Raw genomic sequence first — 20,663 nt, 5'->3', positions numbered from 1 at the left:
ACAGTGAACCCACCTAGCACTCAGATTGTGATTTGGAAATACCACTCTCCACTAAAAGAAATTAGGGCTCCTTGGAGAAATGGCCAATTCCAGAGCTGAACAGGAAAACCTATAGCATCTTGTGCCCAAAGTTAAGGAGGTGCGTGGGGATAAAATGACATAGAACTACACATATACAGTGCATCAATGCCAATATCCTGGTTTTGGTTATGTACTATATTTATGTAAGATATAAGCATTGGGAGAAATTGGGGGAAGGGTACACAGGACTATTCTGTATTATTTTTGCAACTTCCTATGAACTTATAATTATTTCAAGATAAAAGTTTTCTTAAAAAGTAAAGAAGTACACAAAGGTTGATGGCAACATGTCAAAAGGACATACAAATACAAGCCAGCTTGGAAGGGCTCCCAGTGGCAAATTTGGGACAATTTGAGTATTAAAATAAATGATAGTAATGGAATATAACCCATTGAATAAAACAAGAATTCCTGATGTAAATGAATTTGTTAATTAATTCTCTTTCTTACAGTAAAATGTCAATAAATGTAGAAGGAATACTTGAGTCAAAATATCACCATTTGTCAACCATCTTGGTAAAAATTAATTTAGTTGAAAAGTATCAATGGATACTTAAACTAGTGGGTAAAAGTATGAATAGAAACACAATTTTACATAGTCTCAAAGTAACCCCCACAAAAATACTTATTAATTACAAAGGAAGAGGAGGAATAATAGATACTTGGTAGACATCACCTTTAATTAAGTAATTGAAGTTAACACTACCTAATGAAGTAAACTGTATGCCACCAAATAGGATTCATTAAGAACATATCACTCCTGTGAAATTGTAGCCAAAACCACATTATTTTGGGCCTAATCATCAAGCAACATTAAACAAACCCAAACTGAGGGATATTCTACAAAATTAGTGGCTTATAATCTTCAAAATTGTGAACAGCATGAAAAACCGAAGGAGATGAAAGAAGCATGAGAACTGGATGCAATGCATGATCCTGCATTAGATGTTTTTGACCTAAAGAACGTTGCCATTTGGGCAATTAACAAAACTTGAATGAGGTCTTTAGGCCAAGTGTATACAGAATTCTTTAAAAACTTTTCTGTAAATTTGAAATTCTTTCCAATAAAAAGTTGGGTTTGGCTTGTTTGTTTTTAAATCACGTCAAGGTATGTTCCTGACTCAGGGCCTTTGAATTTACTACTTTCTTCTGTCTGAAATGCTCATATCTCTGGATCTGTATGGCTAGCTCTCCTACTTCCACCAGGTCTTTACTTAAAAGACACCTTTTCAGGAATACCTTAATATCTTAACTGTGAACCCCTTTAGAGTCACATCTTCCTTTTTTACTTTTTTTCTCCTTACCATAAGTCATCTTACATACAATTAACTTAATTTTTTTATTGTTCTCCAGCTCCCCATTAAAATGTAAACTGATGGCAGGGAATTTTTGTTCACTGCTACATTCCCAGGGTCTAATCCAGGGCTGGAACCAGGGCCTGGCATGCGGTAGTTGCTAAATAAATATTTATTAAATGACAATGTACACAAAGTACTTGGAACACAAAGGACTTAAGGTACAGTTACAAAATAAGTTCACTTTCCAATCATAGCAAGGGAATATTGAAACAGGTAAAAAGAACTCTACCGTTAATCTGATAGCTCTGGGACAACAGGCCAACAAATATGTCTCCAGCATAAATGAATGAGCTAATGTCCCTGGCTCCAAAGAGCTTAGTGAGCAAACCTATTTCCAGTAGAAAGCAAAGCTGTAACACTGCAGCCAGCTAATAAAACAAGAAAATATCTATCAACAGCATGTGAGAAGTACAGAAGAAACAATCCAAATGCTGACAAATAAGAATTAACTGTATCAGACTTGACTGAAAAATACTGATACACAGAGAAAGCAAATTTTCTCCAGGAAAAAAGGATAAAGTAATTCAAATAAAGTCGGTGGTGCAAACCAAGGGACATATAATCGAGGTCTCATATTTTACTACCCCATTTCCTTGAAAAACTACCAAAAGTATAATTAAAGCTAACCACAATGATCTCAAGTAACGTGTTGAAAACATACTAAACAGGTCATATTTAAGAAAGAAGTATAATCCAAAAGTATGCAAAATGATCTTACGGGTTCTACACATGAAGTGGCCAAACAGTAGCATCTCATTTTATAAATGCTTTTTTCTCCTATGCCACCAAATAATATAACTGACCTTCCTTTCTTGCATAACTAACCAAAATGACAGGCAATATTATCTTAAAAGAAATTTCTATAAGCAAACATTTATAAACCTAGCATGCCTTTTTTGCAACAATCCTGCAATGTTGTAATATTTTCTGTTTACCGATCCTATTGAGGTTAAGAAGTTATGTAAGCGGTAGTGGTGGTAGAGTTCATATTCTATTTCTAGTCTTTCTAACTCCAAATCACACACTTTTCTCACTAAGCCATGACTTTTCTAATGCCTTTGTTTTAAATCTTTATTCTTGAGACACCTTCTGATTGATAAATAAATCTCTTTACTTAGAGGGTGCTCTACACAAGTGACAAAATTAATTGTTTCAGGGTACTTATTTTTGTTTGCTCATTAATAAGAAGAATGAGAAGTTAAACTTCTGAATCTGCAAAGATGAAAACCACCATTAACCCTAGGCTCATGGTCAACACAACCATCGCTGATGGTTATACTGAAGACTTCAAACCTAGCCTTTGCTTAAGTCTTTTAACTATGCTCGCATCCTTCATCAATTGAGATTTAGTTTTAGGTATAATTAATTTTTTCTTTGTTTTTATTTTTTTTAAATTGATTTCAGAGAAGAAGGAAAGGGAGAGATAGAAACATCAATGATGAGAGAGAACCACAGATTGGCTGCCTCCTGCATGCCCCCCACTGGGGATGAACCTTCCACCCAGGCATGTGACCTGACAAGGAATCAAACAGTTGACCTCCTGGTTCATAGGTGGATGCCAACCACTGAGCCACGCTGGCCATACTAGGTATGATTAGTTTTAACTTGCTGTGCTTAGGATCTGAGGAAAACAGCTTGATTCTTCTAGTCCAGCCGTGGGCAAACTACGGCCCACGGGCCGGGTCTGGCTGTTCTATCCGGTTCTCTTGCTCTTCCCTCCGCTCCTTTACTTTGAATTTATATTAGTTCACACAAACACTCCATCCATGCTTTTGTTCCGGCCCTCCAGTCCAGTTTAAGAACCCATGGTGGCCCTCGAGTCAAAAAGTTTGCCCACCCCTGTTAGTCAATTCTAACTCTCTTAATTCATTTGGAAATTTTGATGTATTTTTGGAGGTTATTCTTATTATTTTGTTTAGCCTACTCTTACTGTTTTGTAGTGACATAACTGCAGTCACAGGACAAACATCACATCCTAGGAGCATAAGAGTGCCAAGAATTACTTAAAGTACATAATCACATAAAACATTTACTTCTTGAAGAAATTTAATTTTTATACTCGGTTATGGCAAAGTAAGTTTAAAGCCTGGGTGTTTTAGAACCTGTTTTACCTGTTATCTCTTAAGGGAAATGAGGACTGATTGCATACCTGGAAAGAGAAATTCACTGGTGGGAGCGACAGATGCCAGCACCATTGAGAATAAGTCCTTGTTTGTGTAACCTTTTAGTTTGTCGAGTCTTTCCTTTTTTTTAGAGCACAGGAAATTAAATACTATGGAAGAATTTGCCATTCCCAGTTGGTCACATGTTCACTATGCTATAGGATTTCACAATGCTACTTTTATTATTTTTTAAATTAGCATGCTTTTTTTATTTAGTGACGTGTGGATGTAAATTTAACAAGGAAAATCATTTAAAACTGGTAATATTATATATACAATTGTTGTATAAATTCTGAATTTTCTTGAGCTTTTAAACATATCCACTGCCTCCCTTCTCACCAACCTTTGATATTGGATATATGTTGTATTTTTATTTCCTCTCTGCTTTTACAGTACTTATCTACTTTTCCAACTTTTTAAGTTTCACTGTTACCTGTTGAGGGTAGTTGTATTCAGTAATTTTTTTAAAAAGAGAGCTGTCTCAGAATGTATCGAACTATACCTCTGCCCAATATGGTAGCTGTTAGCTACACATGGCTAAGTTCATTAAAATAATTACAATAAAATAAGTTTAGTTTTTCAGTTGCACTAGCCTTTTGATTTCAAGTGCTCAATAGTCACATGTGACTAGGGGCTACCATACTGGACAACACGGAAATAGCACATCTGTTGAGTATCTGAAACGTAGCCAATCATTAAGTACTTGGAACACAAAGGACTTAAGGTACAGTTACAAAATGGCCTTAGCATGTAGACTTAAGCCAGCGCAATTCATTCAGACTTCATTTGGCTCCTTCCAAAGAGCTATGAATCTTCTCATCATAATTATCCCAGGCATGGCTGACTCCTGAGAGGGCTGATACCTTTTCTTCCAGAGAACTCTTGAAACCTATCCAGTAGCCACCTTCACATGAAGTGACCTCACCAAATCTCTTTTGGTGAGGTACCAGGTTGTAATCATTAAGTGTCTGATATATACAACATATGATTCTTGTTATATTTTTGCTGATAAGGGGAGTGGGCTGAAGCTAGAAAGAACTGGTATTTTTTTCTGGGAGTAATTTGGTCATTGGTTTTTGTTTGTCTTGGATGAGGCACTTGAACAAGTTTAGCAAGATGAGGAAGAATCAGAATTAAGGGAAAGATTACAGACAAACAGACAAAGCACAGTTGGAGAATCAGCCCGAGACAAAAATATGGGATCTCACCCACTGAAACGGAAGGAAAAGGAAGAACAAATGGTACAGAAGAGATAATAAACTGGTGAGTCCAGTAACAGGAAATTTAAGGGATCTCTTTTTGATGGCTTCTATTTTCTCATGGAGTAGAAATACCATCTGTGGAGAATACTTTGTTTCTGAAGTTTAAAGAAAGAAAAGAAAGTTTAAAATAGCCCCAATAGAAATAATGGGTATATAGCACTGTATACGTTCTTTCAGCTCATGCAAGAACTGAAGACCAGGAGTTTGAAGCACCACTCATCTGGGTACTCGTGTGATTTCTCTCCATTAGTACTCAACAAACACCTCGTATGTAGGCCAGAGAGACAAACTGATCCAAAATCTAGGTTTTGCTAGATGCATATGATAGAAATTCACTAGCGTAAGAAAACTTTCAGGAGTCAGCCAGAGCCTAGGGAAGTCTGGCAAGAGGTAAGAAGTGATGGACAAGGAATTCTTGCCTATTTACACAGGAAGCATTTGGTGGACAGAGGTATCAAAGAACTACGTATCTCAAAAGCATCAATGAATAGGTTTAGAAAAAACAAGAGTGTCAGGAGCAGAATGTTTAATAATCTCAAAGGTAAAGCTGATTTTGGATGAGATCCGAGTAGCTTCATGGAAGTAAACGAATTACGTGAAGATAAAAACCACTAGACCTGTGAAGCCAAGGTCCTAGGTACTCTGTTTACATACACACTGAATTCACCTGGAATGGTGGCATAACCTTGAATGGAAAGAAACACACTGCCAGAAGCCCATGTCTTCAACGAGCAAGAGATGTATGTTCCAACTACACGAGACTCAACAGGAATTTTAACAGGACGGTTTTACTAGCACAGGCACCATGGTGCAAAGTAAGAAAGAAACCCCCTCGTACCCTTCCCTAGCCTGAGATAGGTATGTAGAGAGTAAAAGAAGGCCCAAGTTCCACTAGAGAGGGCTTCCCCTCAGGAGAAAGATAGGTGTTATTTAAGCAAATATAAAGTGACATTCAGTAAAGAGTTTGAAGATACAATTACGTTAACCTGAGAACAAGGGTGAGAGATGTTTGAAAAAGAGGGGAAGAATAGGTGGGGGAACAAGAGTAAGATGAGAAGTGCATTAAGGGCTTGTATCTTGGGCAGGAAAAGGCAACAATGAACTGAGATTTGGTGAGGTCACTTCGTGTGAAGGTGGCTACGGGATAGGTTTCAGGAGTTCTCTGGAAGAAAAGACATCAGCCCTCTCAGGAGTCAGCCATGCCTGGGATAATTATGATGAGAAGATCCATACCTCTTTGGAAGGAGCCAAATGAAGTCTGAATGAATTGTGCTGGCTTAAGTCTACATGCTAAGGCCACCCGGCAAAAGCCTCATTTGTTAGCCCTAGTCTGTAAGAACTAAAAAATGCTCACCCTCTATCTAAAATTGTAGAAATCAACATTTGTTCTTGACCCTAAGTGACCCCAGTTTGGAACTTTGCTATGTTTTGTAACACCTGGTACGGTGTGCCAAAGAAATAAAAACATAACTAAATAAGACATTCCTCCTTTAGACTTGATTCCTCATTTGTAAGATGAAAGAATAGAACTAGAACTACTACCATTAAGAGCCAACCTTCTCCCTCCCCCAAAAAGGAGGAGGCAACAAACTTTACATATAGACGTCCAGTTGGAAATCAGACTAACTACTTGATAAAGTTTCCTAAACCCATACTAAGTGTTATAGGTTCTGTCCTAGATACTGGGAAGAGATATAAAGATGACCACTACAGCCCTAACCAGTTTGGCTCAGTGGATAGAGCGTCAGCCTGCAGACTGAAGGGTCCCGGGTTCAATTCTAGTCAAGGGCATGTACCTTGGTTGTGGGCACATCCCCAGTAGGAAGTGTGCAGGAGGCAACTGATTGATGTTTCTCTCTCATCAATATTTCTAACTCTCTATCCCTCTCCCTTCCTCTCTGTAAAAAATCAATAAAACGTATTTTTAAAAAAAGATGACTACTACATAACTACATGAGATGATGGATATTAACTAAACTTATTGTGGCAACTCATTTTGCAACATATGTAAGTCAAGTCATTATGCTGTGGACCTTACACTTATACAATGCTATATATCCATTATATCTCAATAAAACTGGAAAAAAAAAAGAAATAATATTTAAAGCACTACGTCCCATTACCCTAAAACCTAGGAGGTTTAGGCCCCGTGTTGCCAATAAACTGAGATGTAGAAGTTTTTAAAAGTGAACACTACATGTTCACAACCCTAGAGGACTTCCTAGAGTATCTATACTAATAAATCCATGCTAATAAAAGAGTAATATGCTAATTAGACCGGGAGACCTTCCAAAGCCGGGGCTTGGCCAGCCTGCAAACGGCCCTCAGCCCCTCGCACAGGCTGGCCATGCCCCCCAGCAGGGACCCTCAACCCGATGGGGGTGTGGCCAGCCTGCAAAGGGCCATCAGCCCCTCACCCAGGCTGGCCAAGCCCCCCAGCAGAGACCCCCCCCACCCTGAAAACAGCGCTCAGCCCCTTGCCCAGGCCAGCCATGCCCCACAAGGGGACCCCCACCCTGATCTGGGACCCCCTTCAGGGCAGACCAGCCGGCCCCCACCTGTGCACCCGGCCTCTATCTATACTAATGTAAGGTTAATATGCTAATTAGACTGGAGACCTTCCGGGAGTCCTTCCAGATAAAGCCATGGTGGCGGGGCCGAGGCAGAGGTGGTTAGGGGTGATCAGGCCAGGAGGGGAGGGCAGTGGGGGTGATCAGGCCAGTGGGGGGGGGGGGGGCAGTTGGGGACAAGCAGGCTGGCGGGGGGGGGGGGCAGTTCGGAGCGAGCAGGCTAGTAGTGGGGGATAGTTGGGGGCAAGCAGGCCAGCAGTGGGGGGCAGTTGGGGGTGATCAGGCCAGCGGGGGGGGGGACGACAGTTGGGGGCAAGAAGGCTGGCAAGGGGGGCACTTGGGGGCAAGCAGGCTGGCAGGCAGAGTGGTTAGGGGTGATCAGGCAGGTGAGAAGTTAGGAGCCAGCGGTCCCAGATTGTGAGAGGATGCAGGCTGGGCTGAGGGATACCCCCCCCCCGGTGCACAAATTTCGTGCACTGGGCCACTAGCCTATATATATAAAAGCCTAAGTGACCTGTCAACCGGTCGCTATGATGTGCACTAACCACCAGGGGGCAGATGCTCAACACAGGAGCTGCCCCCTGGTAGTCAGTGTGCTCCCACAGCCAACCTCCCACAGTCCCTCCCCACAGCCAGCCAGCCCCAATAGGGACTGGGTGAGACGGGGCGGCCCCTATCACCGGCCCGGCCAAGGGACCCCACCCATGCACGAATTCATACACCGGGCCTCTAGTAAGTAAATAATCATAATACAATATTCACATATACACACAAAAACATTTACAATTATGTTCACTGCAGCAATGTTTATAACAGAAGAAAACAACCTGAATGCCTATCAATATTGTTATATTAAAACAAATTATGGTAAATCCAGATAATGGAACACTCCACAGCCCTTAAAAACAACTAGGTGAATTATAATGTCTAACTGGACAACCTCAAAAATAAATTTAAAAAGCAAATACACACACACAAAAACAAATACAGAAGAATAGATATGGTATATTTGCATTTTGGTATTTAAAAAAACAGCCTACAAATATTAGCATTTTTTATATGCAATGAAAATGGGTATATCATTATGTTGTTTTATAGAAAAGGGAAAGTAGTACACTACAAGTTACAAAGTGGTTGTCGCCAAAGATGGACATCGAGAGAGGGCTAAGAAAAGAACTTATATGTTATGTACATTTCTGTAACTTTTAATTTTTTAAATAGGCATGTATTACTTTTGCAAATTAAAACATGAAGTTTGTTTTTTGTAAGCTGACCAAGCAGGGGAGAGAGATCATTCCAGGTAGAGACAAAAGCAAAGATACATGGTATTCAGTTATAAGCCAAAGGATGTTTGCCTCTACCCCTGGTCCTGCTCCCTCTCTTGTCACATCTCTGAAGAAGCCTCTATCCCCCAAAGCCCATCATTCACAAGCCGTAAACCCCACCAAGACTTTGCCCTGCTATTTTCTCCTGATCCTAAGGGTCTTTCAAAAAAAACCCCAACCCCTTCCTTTATCTCTAATGAAAGAGACAGAGAGATAGGCATGTAAGCATAGACAAACCACAAAAGAGAAAGTAGTCTCCACAGAAGTCTCTATTCTAAAAACCACTGAACTACATTTTTTAAAAATAGTAGATAAAATGCATTTCTTAATTCATAAACACCACAACAGGAAAAGTGTGTATCACTTAACAGTGGCTACCAATGGGCTTCTCCCCATATTCATTTTAATTATACTGGGTACTAATCCAGTTTTTCCTAGCCTATAGACGTACAAATTCTAATCCCATGAAGATATTAAATGGTTGGCAATAGACTTAAGACCCAGCTCTGTTACCAAATTCTAAACTCTAAAATCAGCTTTAAAATTACAGGATCCAAGAAATCTAAAGTTACTGATTACTGCAATGGCCATCAATGCAGACTGATCATATCACATACAATATTTGTATATATTTTTCTACATGATAAAACTACAATTACCCTGGTATGCCGAAGACCCAAATCTATATCAGAGGTAAGACAGTGTAACATAAGCAGTTTGCATCTTCCAAACTATTCTTCATAGTTGTTCCAAAACTTACCTTTCTTACTAAATGTAGGACAAAAGTTGCTTAATTCAGCCGTAGATAAGAATGGCTTATTAACTCTCACAAATCTACAAGTGTTCCTTTCAAGCCTTATATGAAGCATAATTAACATTTTTGCAAGTGAATAATGCAAAGGTTTAAAAATTCTTTGTGACTTTTCCTTATATTTATATATTAGGATTGCTAAAACTTTATATTAATAAGAACACCGGATTCTGTTTTGATTGTTCAAAATCATGACTACTCAAAAAGAATAAACTTTGCCCTAGCTGGTTTGGCTCAAGTGGATAGAGCGTTGGCCTGTGGACTGAAGGGTCCCAGGTTCGATTCCGGCCCAGGGCACATGCCTGGGTTGGGGGCTCGGTCCCCAGGGGGGCGCGTGCAGGAGACAGCCAGTCAATGATTCTCTCTCATCATTGATGTTTCTATTTCTCCCTCTCCCTTCCTCTCTGAAATCAATAAAAATATATATATATATATATAAAAAGAATAAACTTTAGCTGGGAAAAAGTAACATTTGGAATGTAACAGAATAATCCAAAAAATGAATGTAAGCCAATATTCACGCAATGCAAATAATTATTCTCAGTGAACTCAAACATAAAAATATCAACTTTAGAGAACCTAGTACGTGCCAAGCAACATGCCACCTCTCTGAGGAAAAAACAGGGTAACATCAGAAGCTTGATTCTGTCTGCAGGTACCTTTTTAAAGGCACTTACAGGCATATGCAGTGTATGCTGTGTTACAAGTAGTTCTTCAACAAGATGTAAAAAGCTCAAGTTCAGTGCAGTTATAAAACACTAGCATGTACTAGTATAGTTTCTCATTGGATTCAAATCCACATCTTGAGGCAGACACATATAGACTTATAAAATGTCACTTGCAGTCAAGAAGATAATTAATACAACTAATTAATACCAGTCTTAGCTCTTCTGACTCCAAAGTCACTGTTGTTTCCATTATACTACTCTTCTTCTCTTTTTAAAATACTCTAGAAAATAATCAAGTCATTTCCCTTCATTTTTATCCATCTTTACTATTCCAGGCCCCCAAAAAATTCTTAAGAAAAATAATTAACTTATATCTTCATGTTAATTAACACAGTTTAAAACAAGATCTATTTGGGCTTATTTTAATGGAATTTTATTTATAAAAATGATTTGAAATAAGCAAGCCATTGTTCAGATTCTTAAGCTTTTATTTAATAGATGTGTTGTAACTTGAACAAAACAAAGTAAAAAATTTTGTTTATAAGAGAAAAAAAAGCACAGTAAAACACTATACTAGGAAGTTACATTCACATCATTTTGAAAAACAAAACTTCCCTATGCTAAAACTTATAACAATCACCTCTTCCCAATCCACCCCCCAAAAAATTAGTAATTAACTTTTTAAAAATTTATTCAGTGTTTTACATTATGACTTTCCTCTAAAGGAAATTTCATAAGCTAATTTTGTACTAGAGTTTCCTTTTATTAGTTCTATATTTAGTTTTTATTTGTATCATCCGTTGTTCTCCTATTATGGAAATGTCTCAAATATGGAAAACAAATCTGTTTTCAACAATGTCTTCAATTTGTAATATTACAGCTCCCCCCTATTTACAAAAATATATGGTTGCAGAAGAAATTGTTTTAGAACTATCAGCAAATCCTTTCAGTGAGTTTTCTCATTCTTCTATAGCGTATCATCTTTCTTTTGTGACTAAATTCTTCTTTAGCCTAAATATAACATTAACAAAACATATACTCAAATTTTAAATGTTGCAATCATGAATTATATATTCCATGTAAGCTATAGTCAGAAATAATGCCTTAGAATATTTTAGTATGGCCATACCATAACAAATCATGACGTATCAAGATTAAATTGCATTTTGTCAAATATTTTTAAACTAGAGGCCCTGTGAATGAAAATTCATGCGCTGGAGCGGGGGCATCCCTCAGCCCGGCCTGCCCCCTCTCACAGTCCGGGAGCCCTCAGGGCCGGTAGGCAACCCGACAATCAAGGGAAGGCGACGTCCCCATCACACCTCTGCTGCTGCCACTGCCGGCAGCGCAAGCCTCGGCCAGCCCTGATTACCTGAGCCTCAGGCAGCCCTGAGCAGCTGGGCAGCGTCATCCGAGGCTTGCCTGTGCCTTGGGCCGGCCCTGAACAGCTGGGGGGCTGAGGGCGGGTCCAGCCACACCGTGCACCTGCCACTCCCCACACGCCCCGGTGGGGCTGAAAGGACTGGGGGACTCTGGCGGGGCTGAGGGGACTGGGCGCTGCCACCTTTGTCATGGCATGATGGTCAATTTGCATATTCCCTCTTTATTAGAGAGTATACTGGCACATCTTGTACACTGAAGTGTTATGGAATAGGGATTTTAATCACTGATTGTAAAATGTTTCTAAATCAGAAAAGCACTTCTAATGAAATGTTAGAACATGTAACAGTCTTCTAAAGATAACTGCAGAAGTTTATTAAGTCATTGAAAGAAGGGCCACCTAGTTTCAAATGTTTCACATTTTAGTTACTTTTCTATTCAGCAATAATTTTGAAAGAATTGATACATTTCAAAAGATAAACTGTCACAAATCTATAAAGATCCTCTTACTATGTCATAAATATTGATTGGCCACAGTATATGCAATTTTATTAGCCACAAAATAAAGTCTTCAAAAAGTGAGTTGGTAAATATATCAAATATTTTAAAATACAAAAATTACAATTCATAACTATTATCACAAGAATTAAATGTACATTTTAATTTTCAAATTACTGAAATATGTGCATACCCCTTAACCACCAAAATTAAGATGGCCAAAGAGCAGGAAATCTAACACACAAATACTTTAGAAGATGAAAAATATGAATACTTTATCTATTGCCTATAAATCGTTTGGTCATCTCTTAATTTTAAATGATGTGAAAAAATAATTGCAGAGAATACGAATGTTAAAAAATCTAAACAGTAGCATGTTAATGATTATGTAATGTAACCAATAACTTAAAAGCTGCTTTGAAAATAAAATTTCAAAATAGTTTAATATAAGGGTTTTGAAGATTTTACATTTTTTGCTTGCTTTTAAAGACACCACAAAATAATTTTTGAATTATTTTTTTTAAAAAAACAGGCACAATAACATTTATACATATACCATCTTGCTTTAGATGCTATGCTCTGAAAGACAATGCTTTTCTAAATTATATCAACTGTCAATGATTAAACAAACTATCACTATTTTCCCATCGCCATTTATTAAATGTGAAACAACAATTATATATTTCCAGGCCAATAAGTCTCTACAGACTATATTTTTCACAGAAGGATAAAATGTAATAACATTTCTATATTGAAAGTGTATATTGTATTTTACCACAATAAAAAAGTTTTTTCATTTCTATTTGGTGTAAATCTTGTCTGATTCTCTTTTCATAAAAGCTTGGCAAGTTAAATTTTCTTCTAAAATAAGAAAAAGAGCCTTGGTCTGATTTCTACTGAGCACTAAAAGAAGATATAAAATGTAATGACCCTTGATAGTTCAGAAAACCTTGCATCTCTCCATATGCCAGCCTTTTCCACATATACAATTCTGTGTGCCGAAGAGATCTCAAGTAATATTTGTTTTTGGTTTTCTCAATCAGTCAGTACAACAAAGAAACAATGTTTCTCAAACTGTGACCTGTCGATTACTGCATTTGAGATGCTTGTTTAAATGCAAATTCCTGGCCCCACAGACCATATAAATCAAAAGATCTGACACCATTTCCACCAAGCATCCTAAGTGTGATTCTAGCTTCCATCAGATAATTCTGACTTTCTGGCTTCATCCAAGCCTCAGTGTACCACAAAAATAAAGGGAGAAAAAAATGAGTGTTCTCCTTTTCTCAGGTACTTTTGGGACACCCCACCACCACCACCAATCTTTGAATTACAATATTGCACCCCTCAGCTCAGTGGTTCCCACACTTTCATGCACTTGAGAATCAACTGTGAAACTCTTAAAATTCCTAATCCCCAGGTCACATCACATATTAATTATATTAGAATGTCTGGGGGTGAAAGCCAGTCTTTAATATTGCTAAAAGATCTCCAGTTGAGAGACCTATGTATACCAAGGTTTGGAAATCACTGCAAGTTACTAGATTTAGCAGATATAGATTTTTAAAAATCTTAACTTAAAAAGAGCCAGGATATAAACTACATTGGTATTAAATTACGTTTTTAAACACACACACACACACACACACACACACACACACACACACACACAGTATTTTTTTATTTCAATCCAATAGGAAAACGTTTTCAATGCATTTACTCAATTAAAGTAACTTTACGATTAACTTTTTTGAATGTAAGACCAAAAAAATGTTTCTTATTGAATGAAATATAGGATCATAGCATGCATCTAAAGTTCAGAGAAAAGTTCATCATTATTTCATTTGCACATTAATTTCAGTGATTATATTTTAAGAAATATAATCATTAAGAAGCCAAAATTCAAAAATTCAAAGTCCCTGTTTTAGATATTTAAAAGCAACTCTGAATATTCAAACAAATGTTTCTAAATTTGCAATATTGTTATTAACACTAACTTTGTATTTTGCATTATCTCTTTTCCCAGTTTCTGACTAGGTATCTCATTTCCTTGAAAGAAAAACATTATCTTAATATGTTTTTCCTCTAATCTGTACTAATTCCCATAGATGCTGATTGTATGACCCGTTAGCACTTGATGAAATCTAATGGTTTACACAAAGAAAAAATTTTTAAATCTTGATTCTTTCAACAAAGGCAAACTAGTCATTTTTAACCATTCAACTTCAACCTGAATTTAATTCACTATTTAATACAATAAAATATGGCTATATATTTTCAAATGTATAAAAAACTAAAGTGCCACAAATGTAACTTCATAATAACACTAGTGGCCCAGTGCAAGAAATTCGTGCACATTAAAAGGGGATTAATTAGAGGAAATAATTGAATATTGCTATTTGCCCTTTCTCTATAATAGAAGTGTCAGAGATGAAAGAAAGTTAGTAAAATGTATATGAAAACCTTCCTCCTGTCAGAGTCTGGGGTGCACCATGGGACCCAGAGTCAAGTCCTCGCCCACCCACATGCGCCTCAAAATCGCCTGAGACCCAGACCCGGCTGCCCCCCCATTGGGCTAGATCCAGACCTGGCCAGTCCCACCCTTGTTAAGCCCCACCGGGCAGGGGGCGTAGCCTCAGGTCCCCTGGCCCGGTGCCAGGATGGGGGGGAGCAGCCTGAGGTCCCCTAGACCAGCACCAGGACAGGAAGCGCACCTTGAGGTCCCCTGTCAAGCCCCACAGGGGCAGGGGAGGGCGTAGCCTCAGGTCCCTGCTGATTGCTCATTAAGGCTCCTTATGGGAACTTGGCCTCAGCTGTGGGTGCAGCCATCTTTGTGACAGAGTGATGGTCAATTAGCATATTCCCTCTTTATTAGATAGGATTATTCCAAAATGGTGAAACATTTTTCAAAATCATACTAATATTTAGACATTTAATACTTTAAATACTTCTGCGGAGGTTTCACATACAAAAACACATTTCACTAGATCTTGCAGGCCTCAAAGTTCATGACAACTGTGCTAGTGCATTTTCCTTTTAGAAAAATAAATATCACTACAACAAAAAATGTTTTTAGTTGTTTTTAAATACATTTAGGCATCTTAAATTTTAAAGGAATTATGTCCTAAAATTTCCTTCACTGCTCAAATGACTCATAAAAACCTACTTTTGCCCACCACTGCATTTTAAAGCTAAATAAAACTGCTAGTGCCCTGGCCAATCGATGTTTTTCTCTTACATCAATGTTTCTCTCTCACATTGATGTTTCTCACTCCCTCTCTCCCTCCCTCCCTTCCTCCTCCTCCCCCTCACCCCTCCCTCTTCCTTCCTTTCTCTCTAAAATCAATAAAACAAATCCTCAGGTGAGGATTAAAACAAAACCAACTGCTAACAATCTGAATGCTTAATAATATATGATACATTTTCAAAACAGTTCATTCATACTGACTTATAATAACACTTTTGACTTCTGATCAAAATCTCTCATGTCCTTTGGGGTTGGTTTTACTTTGAAATATTGTGTTATTATTAATAACAGCCAATATGCTGCTTTAAAGAATTTCATCCTGTGAATACATCACCAGCATTTCATCTGCTCTTACTCATGAAGTGCGGTTTCAACACAGACATCACCTAGGAATATAAGGAACTGGATACGTTTAACCAGAAGAAAAGTCAGGGGGTAGAGGGAACAGATGACACATTATAAACAATAAAGGCTATACAGTCCACCATATGAGGTGTTTTTACTTCACCTAAAACACTAAATAAAATTAGCTTAAATCCTTTCCAAGACAAACTGTTTCAGCACAATCCAGAAAATATCCAAATCACAATTTGTTTTTCCTGCTTGACCTCCAATTAATTCTACCACACAAACCTACCCTCTCTGCATATACAGATGTTTACTTATCTGTCTTCCTATAGGTAAGAAATAAGTGAACATAGATCAAAATGTTTATTTGGGAAGTACCTTAATATCTCTTCAAGTAGGGATATATTTCTACAGGTAACTCCTATTACTTAAAAAAGAATTGTTAGTTCATTCAACAAATATTTACAACAATAGGAAGACAAAAAAGATCCATCTCCTGAAAGAGCCTGTATTCAATCCATTAAATAAACTTTAAAAAAAAACCACAAGAAGTATGTATATAAGAAGACAACTCTTAGTATATTAAGCATTCCTCATCACAATCACCCAGGTCATTAAGATGAAGCCAACCCTGCTTTCTGTTTCCATCCACATAAAGCATTCGGGAGGAGGCTCTGCTATTCATTTCTATGGCATAAAAAACCCCAACAATGAATTGTTAGAAATTAGTGCCAAGTCTATAATCTCTTTAAATAATAAAGGAAATTAGACATTGAATATTAAGTGATCAATTAACTGTAAGAAACAACTGTAAAGCCCTTTGATACCTGAACAACCCACATCTTACCAAAACGAACCAACAAACCATGTGACACTCTTGGACTTAAGAAACATTCCCCAAAAGATTATCAATGATGAGCCAATGACAATCTTTTTTTAAAAATATATTTTATTGATTTTTTACAGAGGAAGTGAGAGGGATAGAGCGTTAGAAACATCGATGAGAGAGAAACATCGATCAGCTGCCTCCTGCACACTCCCCAATGGGGATGTGCCCGCAACCAAGGTACATGCCCTTGACTGGAATTGAACCTGGGCCCCTTCAGTCCGCAGGCCAACGCTCCATCCACTGAGCCAAACCAGTCAGGGCCCAATAACAATCTTAGTATTTCCATTTTGTCACACAAACACATGTGTGAAGATAAATGCTAACCATTGTGACCCAAATGCTTTCCCAAAAATAAGTGAGGGTCATTTGGGACAACCAACTGCAGAATTCACAAACACGTCTCTATAACTTAATCATACTTTAAAGAGGGGAGCGAGAGAGTACAAATGAAAGGACAAGAGAATGACTCCAATCAAGGATAAAATAAGAAGAGACAGTTTTAGTTGATTCCCAAATGCCACCATGATTTCACATCAATTTAAATATTAAGCTTCATATAAGCTAACCTACCAATGGTTAATGTCACTTCGTGTTTTTCCCCAAAAGCTGTAATAAAATTGGTCTGAGTCATTTACATTCTCTTCACCAGTAACCCTTATCACTAACAGCTCATATATGTTTTTTAATGTCAGCACAGAATAGGGTTTTAAATATAGCTGTAGAGTAGTATTTCCTGGAGAAACTCAAGAGGCCCCAACGGAGACCAAACCCATAATCATTACTCTTTCTCTCCCTCACCCCCAAACACCACTCTCCCAATAGAAATGTTTATGACAAGAACAGTTATAAACAGAGGTTCCCAATTGGTGTTTTGGGAATTCTAATACTTAGTCAAATCTTCTGATAAAATTTCTGTACCCCTACTTCATACTTCCCATCAGCCCTGGCCAGTGTTGGTTGGAGCATAGTCTCCAAGTGTTTCCGGTGCACTGAAAGGTCATAGGTTCTATTCCCAGTCAAGGGCACGTACCTCCTACCCTCCCTCTTCCTTCCTCTCTAAAATCAATAAAAACACATTAAATAAATAAATAAACCATTATAGTACTAAAAGAAAGTTCGGGTATATGATCATCATCTTGGTCATGGAGAATGTCCTAAGAATGACATCTAAGTCAGAAATCACTCCATGATGAAATCTGACTACATCAAAGTTTCTACTATTTATTAAGTATTTAAAAAAGTGACAAAGCACAAATTACAGTGTAATTTTACCTTTTTTACATTTTAATTTTTTTAGACATAAATTTATAGCAAAATGTTAACTTAAACAATGGCTATCTCTATGTGAGGAGACTATACAGGGTGGGGCAAAAACAGGTTTACATTGTGAGTACACAAAACAGTTTATTCTTGTATTATTATTTATTAATTATAGTATTATTTCCCATACAACTGTAAGCCTGCTTTTGCCCCACCCTGTAAACAACTAAAAACAGCCATGACAAAGTCTGATGTCAACTCTCATACCAGTACTATGTCACCTTAACAAAAGTGTAATGTGTCGGCAGTATATGTTGATTACTGGTCATCAAATGAATGGACCAAATTGTTTCCTGAGCATGTGTAATGTTTCATTTAAAGCAACCTTAATTTTGACAATTTAGAAAACACTTTAATAAAAGAGAATGTATATTATACATTAGAAATAGCTTAGGTTCAAGCTCAGAATAACCCTAATAATTATTAACATCAGTTAAAGACCCAAAAAATGAAGTGTAAAAAATTCCTATCTGGAATTGAACCTGATGAATACTTGAGATTTGCTGTACTATTTTTAACTGAACTTTCTGGCCTTAGGTCAAAGTTTTGCTAGCAAAATACCACAGTGAAAATGCTGGGAGTGAAGCCCAGAGTCTCTGCTTTGGCCAATCCTACCCCCAACGGAAGACGCCTACAGGCTGTCCAGGGTGTCACGACCCCAGGAAACACACCAACAACACACTCATGTGAAAAGCCGGTGGAAGAAGACGTCAGCCGCCCTGACAGCATACAGTAGCACATCCTACAGTCTGCACACTGAGTGTGCGCCCTCGGGTCCGTTCCTGCACTTTGGCCAAACAGCACTGAGTCACTCTGCAAACGATTCCAGAAACCTCAAAGAATAAGCAACTGCTGCTGAAGAAAAGTCCGTCCCTGGAAAGGGAGGGACGCCTTTTTTCTCATCGTATAGTCATGGGTTTCTCCCAGCCGGAGAGGAGTCCTGGAAGAGACCATCTTAAAAAATAAAATAAAATAAAAAATCTACCCACCCGGATTCAGGTCCTCCCGAGTTCACTGAATAGGCAGAGCATCTTCCCCGCTTTCTCCTCCTCCCCAGGAAAAACCCACACCCCTTCCCCCATAAATGCATCTCGAGGGCACGCTGATCCTAGTGTCTGGGAACCACAGCCGTCCACCCTAACAGAAAGGAGAAATCTGCCAGCTTTCTACCGTGCATTTCTGATCTGACAACACGGTCCTTTCTTCATCGGGAGCCCGGCGGCAGGCGCGCGGTGGCTGCCCATCTGGATTTCAAAGGCCGGTCGGAGGGACACAATGAGAACGACCCACTCCGCTCTGAAATCCAGACTGACTCTCCGGCTCTGGCGCAATCATCTCAGGAAATCTAATTTACAGACATTAAAACGCACGAAATTGCAACTATGAATGTTCAAAGGCAAACTTTCGGCGACGCGTTTCAAAACTGCCGACTCGGCGGAGGGAGCGAGGGCAGCTCTTTGTCGTGCACCCCAGGTAGGTGGGTGCTCCCCACGGGGGCGGCAGCGGGTTTCTCCCCCGCCGGGACCCAAGTCCCACGCCGCGTGACACCCTTGCAAACTGACTGGTCTGGCTGGGGGTGCAGGGCAGCGACTCCCCCGCCCCACCTCCCCACGCCGAGAAGGTGGGAGGGAAGGAGAAAAGGGGTGTTTCCTCCCCGCGCTCCCAGGAAGGGGCAGCCGGGTCTGACACCAGCTCCGGGGGTCCGGGGCGGGCTCCCCAGGTGGGCTCCCCTCCCGGAACCAGGTCGCAGAAGCGCAGGGTCGCCGACCCGCCCCGGCTGCCGGAAGCGGGGCAGGGTGGGGCGAGACCTCCCCCACGGATGGGTGGGCACCCAGAAGTGGACGGAGGGGAGACTGGGGGTCCGAGCCATCGCGGGGAGGGCTCCGGGCCCCGGCCACCTACCAGCAAGCTCTCCACGTTGATGGGCGAGCGCGGGTCTCGGATCAGCGCCTCCAGCTTCCTCTGGCGGCTCGCGCCCGCCCCGTCCCCCGGCACGTCCTCGGGGGCGCCGGGCATTTTCCCCGTCGGCGGGGGCCGGCTCATGCCGCCGCCGGGCCCGCACTCCCGCTCCCCGCGCTCCGGCCCGGCCGCCTCAGGGCCTAGCGCCGCCCCCGAACCGCCGGCTCCGGGCGGGGCTCCGCCCGGGCCCACCGCCGCCTCTAGCTCCGGCTACGGGTCTCAGCGCCGGTCCGGGGCCTGAGGCTGTCCAAGGGGCCGGCCCGGCCCAGCCCGAGCAGCGAGGAGCAGGCGGCGGCGTCCCCGCCCCTCAGTCAGATTCGCGCCGCCCGGTCCGCTCGTCCGCCGCGAGCTCGCTCCTTCAGGCTACGAGAGCGGGAGCGGGGGAGCGGCGCCGCCACCGCGGGGCCCGGGCGCCCCGCCCTCTGGGGCTCCGGGAGGCTGCAGCCCAGGTCACACCGCTACGGCTGCCGCCAGCCCGCGCCCATGACCGCGGCCGCCTGGGTCCCACCAGCCCGCTGCCCTCTCACACTCCCGCGCGGCGCCCGTCTCCGGCCGCGCGCAGCCGCTACCCACAAGCCCCTCGGCCCGCGGCCGCCGGCGCGCGCCCGCTAGCCCCGCCCCGCCCTGCGCGCGCCTCCGCTGGCCCCGCCCCGCCCTGCGCGCGCGCCCCGTCCTGCCCCGCCCTGCGCGTGCGCGCGCGCCTCGCCCCCGCCCGCGGGCCGCCGCCGCCTCTCGCCCCCTTTCTTCCTTTTTTTTTCGTTTCCTCGGGTCTGCCCCGCGAAGCG

General features: G+C 40.8%; 1 protein-coding gene across 1 annotated transcript in view; it reads right to left on the bottom strand.

The window, feature by feature from the left end:
• ROCK2 (Rho associated coiled-coil containing protein kinase 2) overlaps positions 1 to 20,086 on the bottom strand; it is an 85,153-nt gene extending 65,067 nt beyond the window's left edge. Inside the window, exon 1 of the mRNA XM_080685266.1 lies at positions 19,822 to 20,086. Within this exon, the coding sequence (XP_080541392.1) occupies positions 19,822 to 19,962 (141 nt within the window). The 5' untranslated portion in view covers positions 19,963 to 20,086. The remainder of the gene's footprint in view (positions 1 to 19,821) is intronic.
• Between the last annotated feature and the right edge of the window lie 577 nt (positions 20,087 to 20,663).

This window comes from Plecotus auritus, assembly GCF_963455305.1.
Source record: "Plecotus auritus genome assembly, chromosome: 8".
Taxonomy (NCBI): domain Eukaryota; kingdom Metazoa; phylum Chordata; class Mammalia; order Chiroptera; family Vespertilionidae; genus Plecotus; species Plecotus auritus.
Note: the sequence above shows the minus strand (reverse complement) of the source record. Positions and strands in the feature narration are given on the sequence as shown.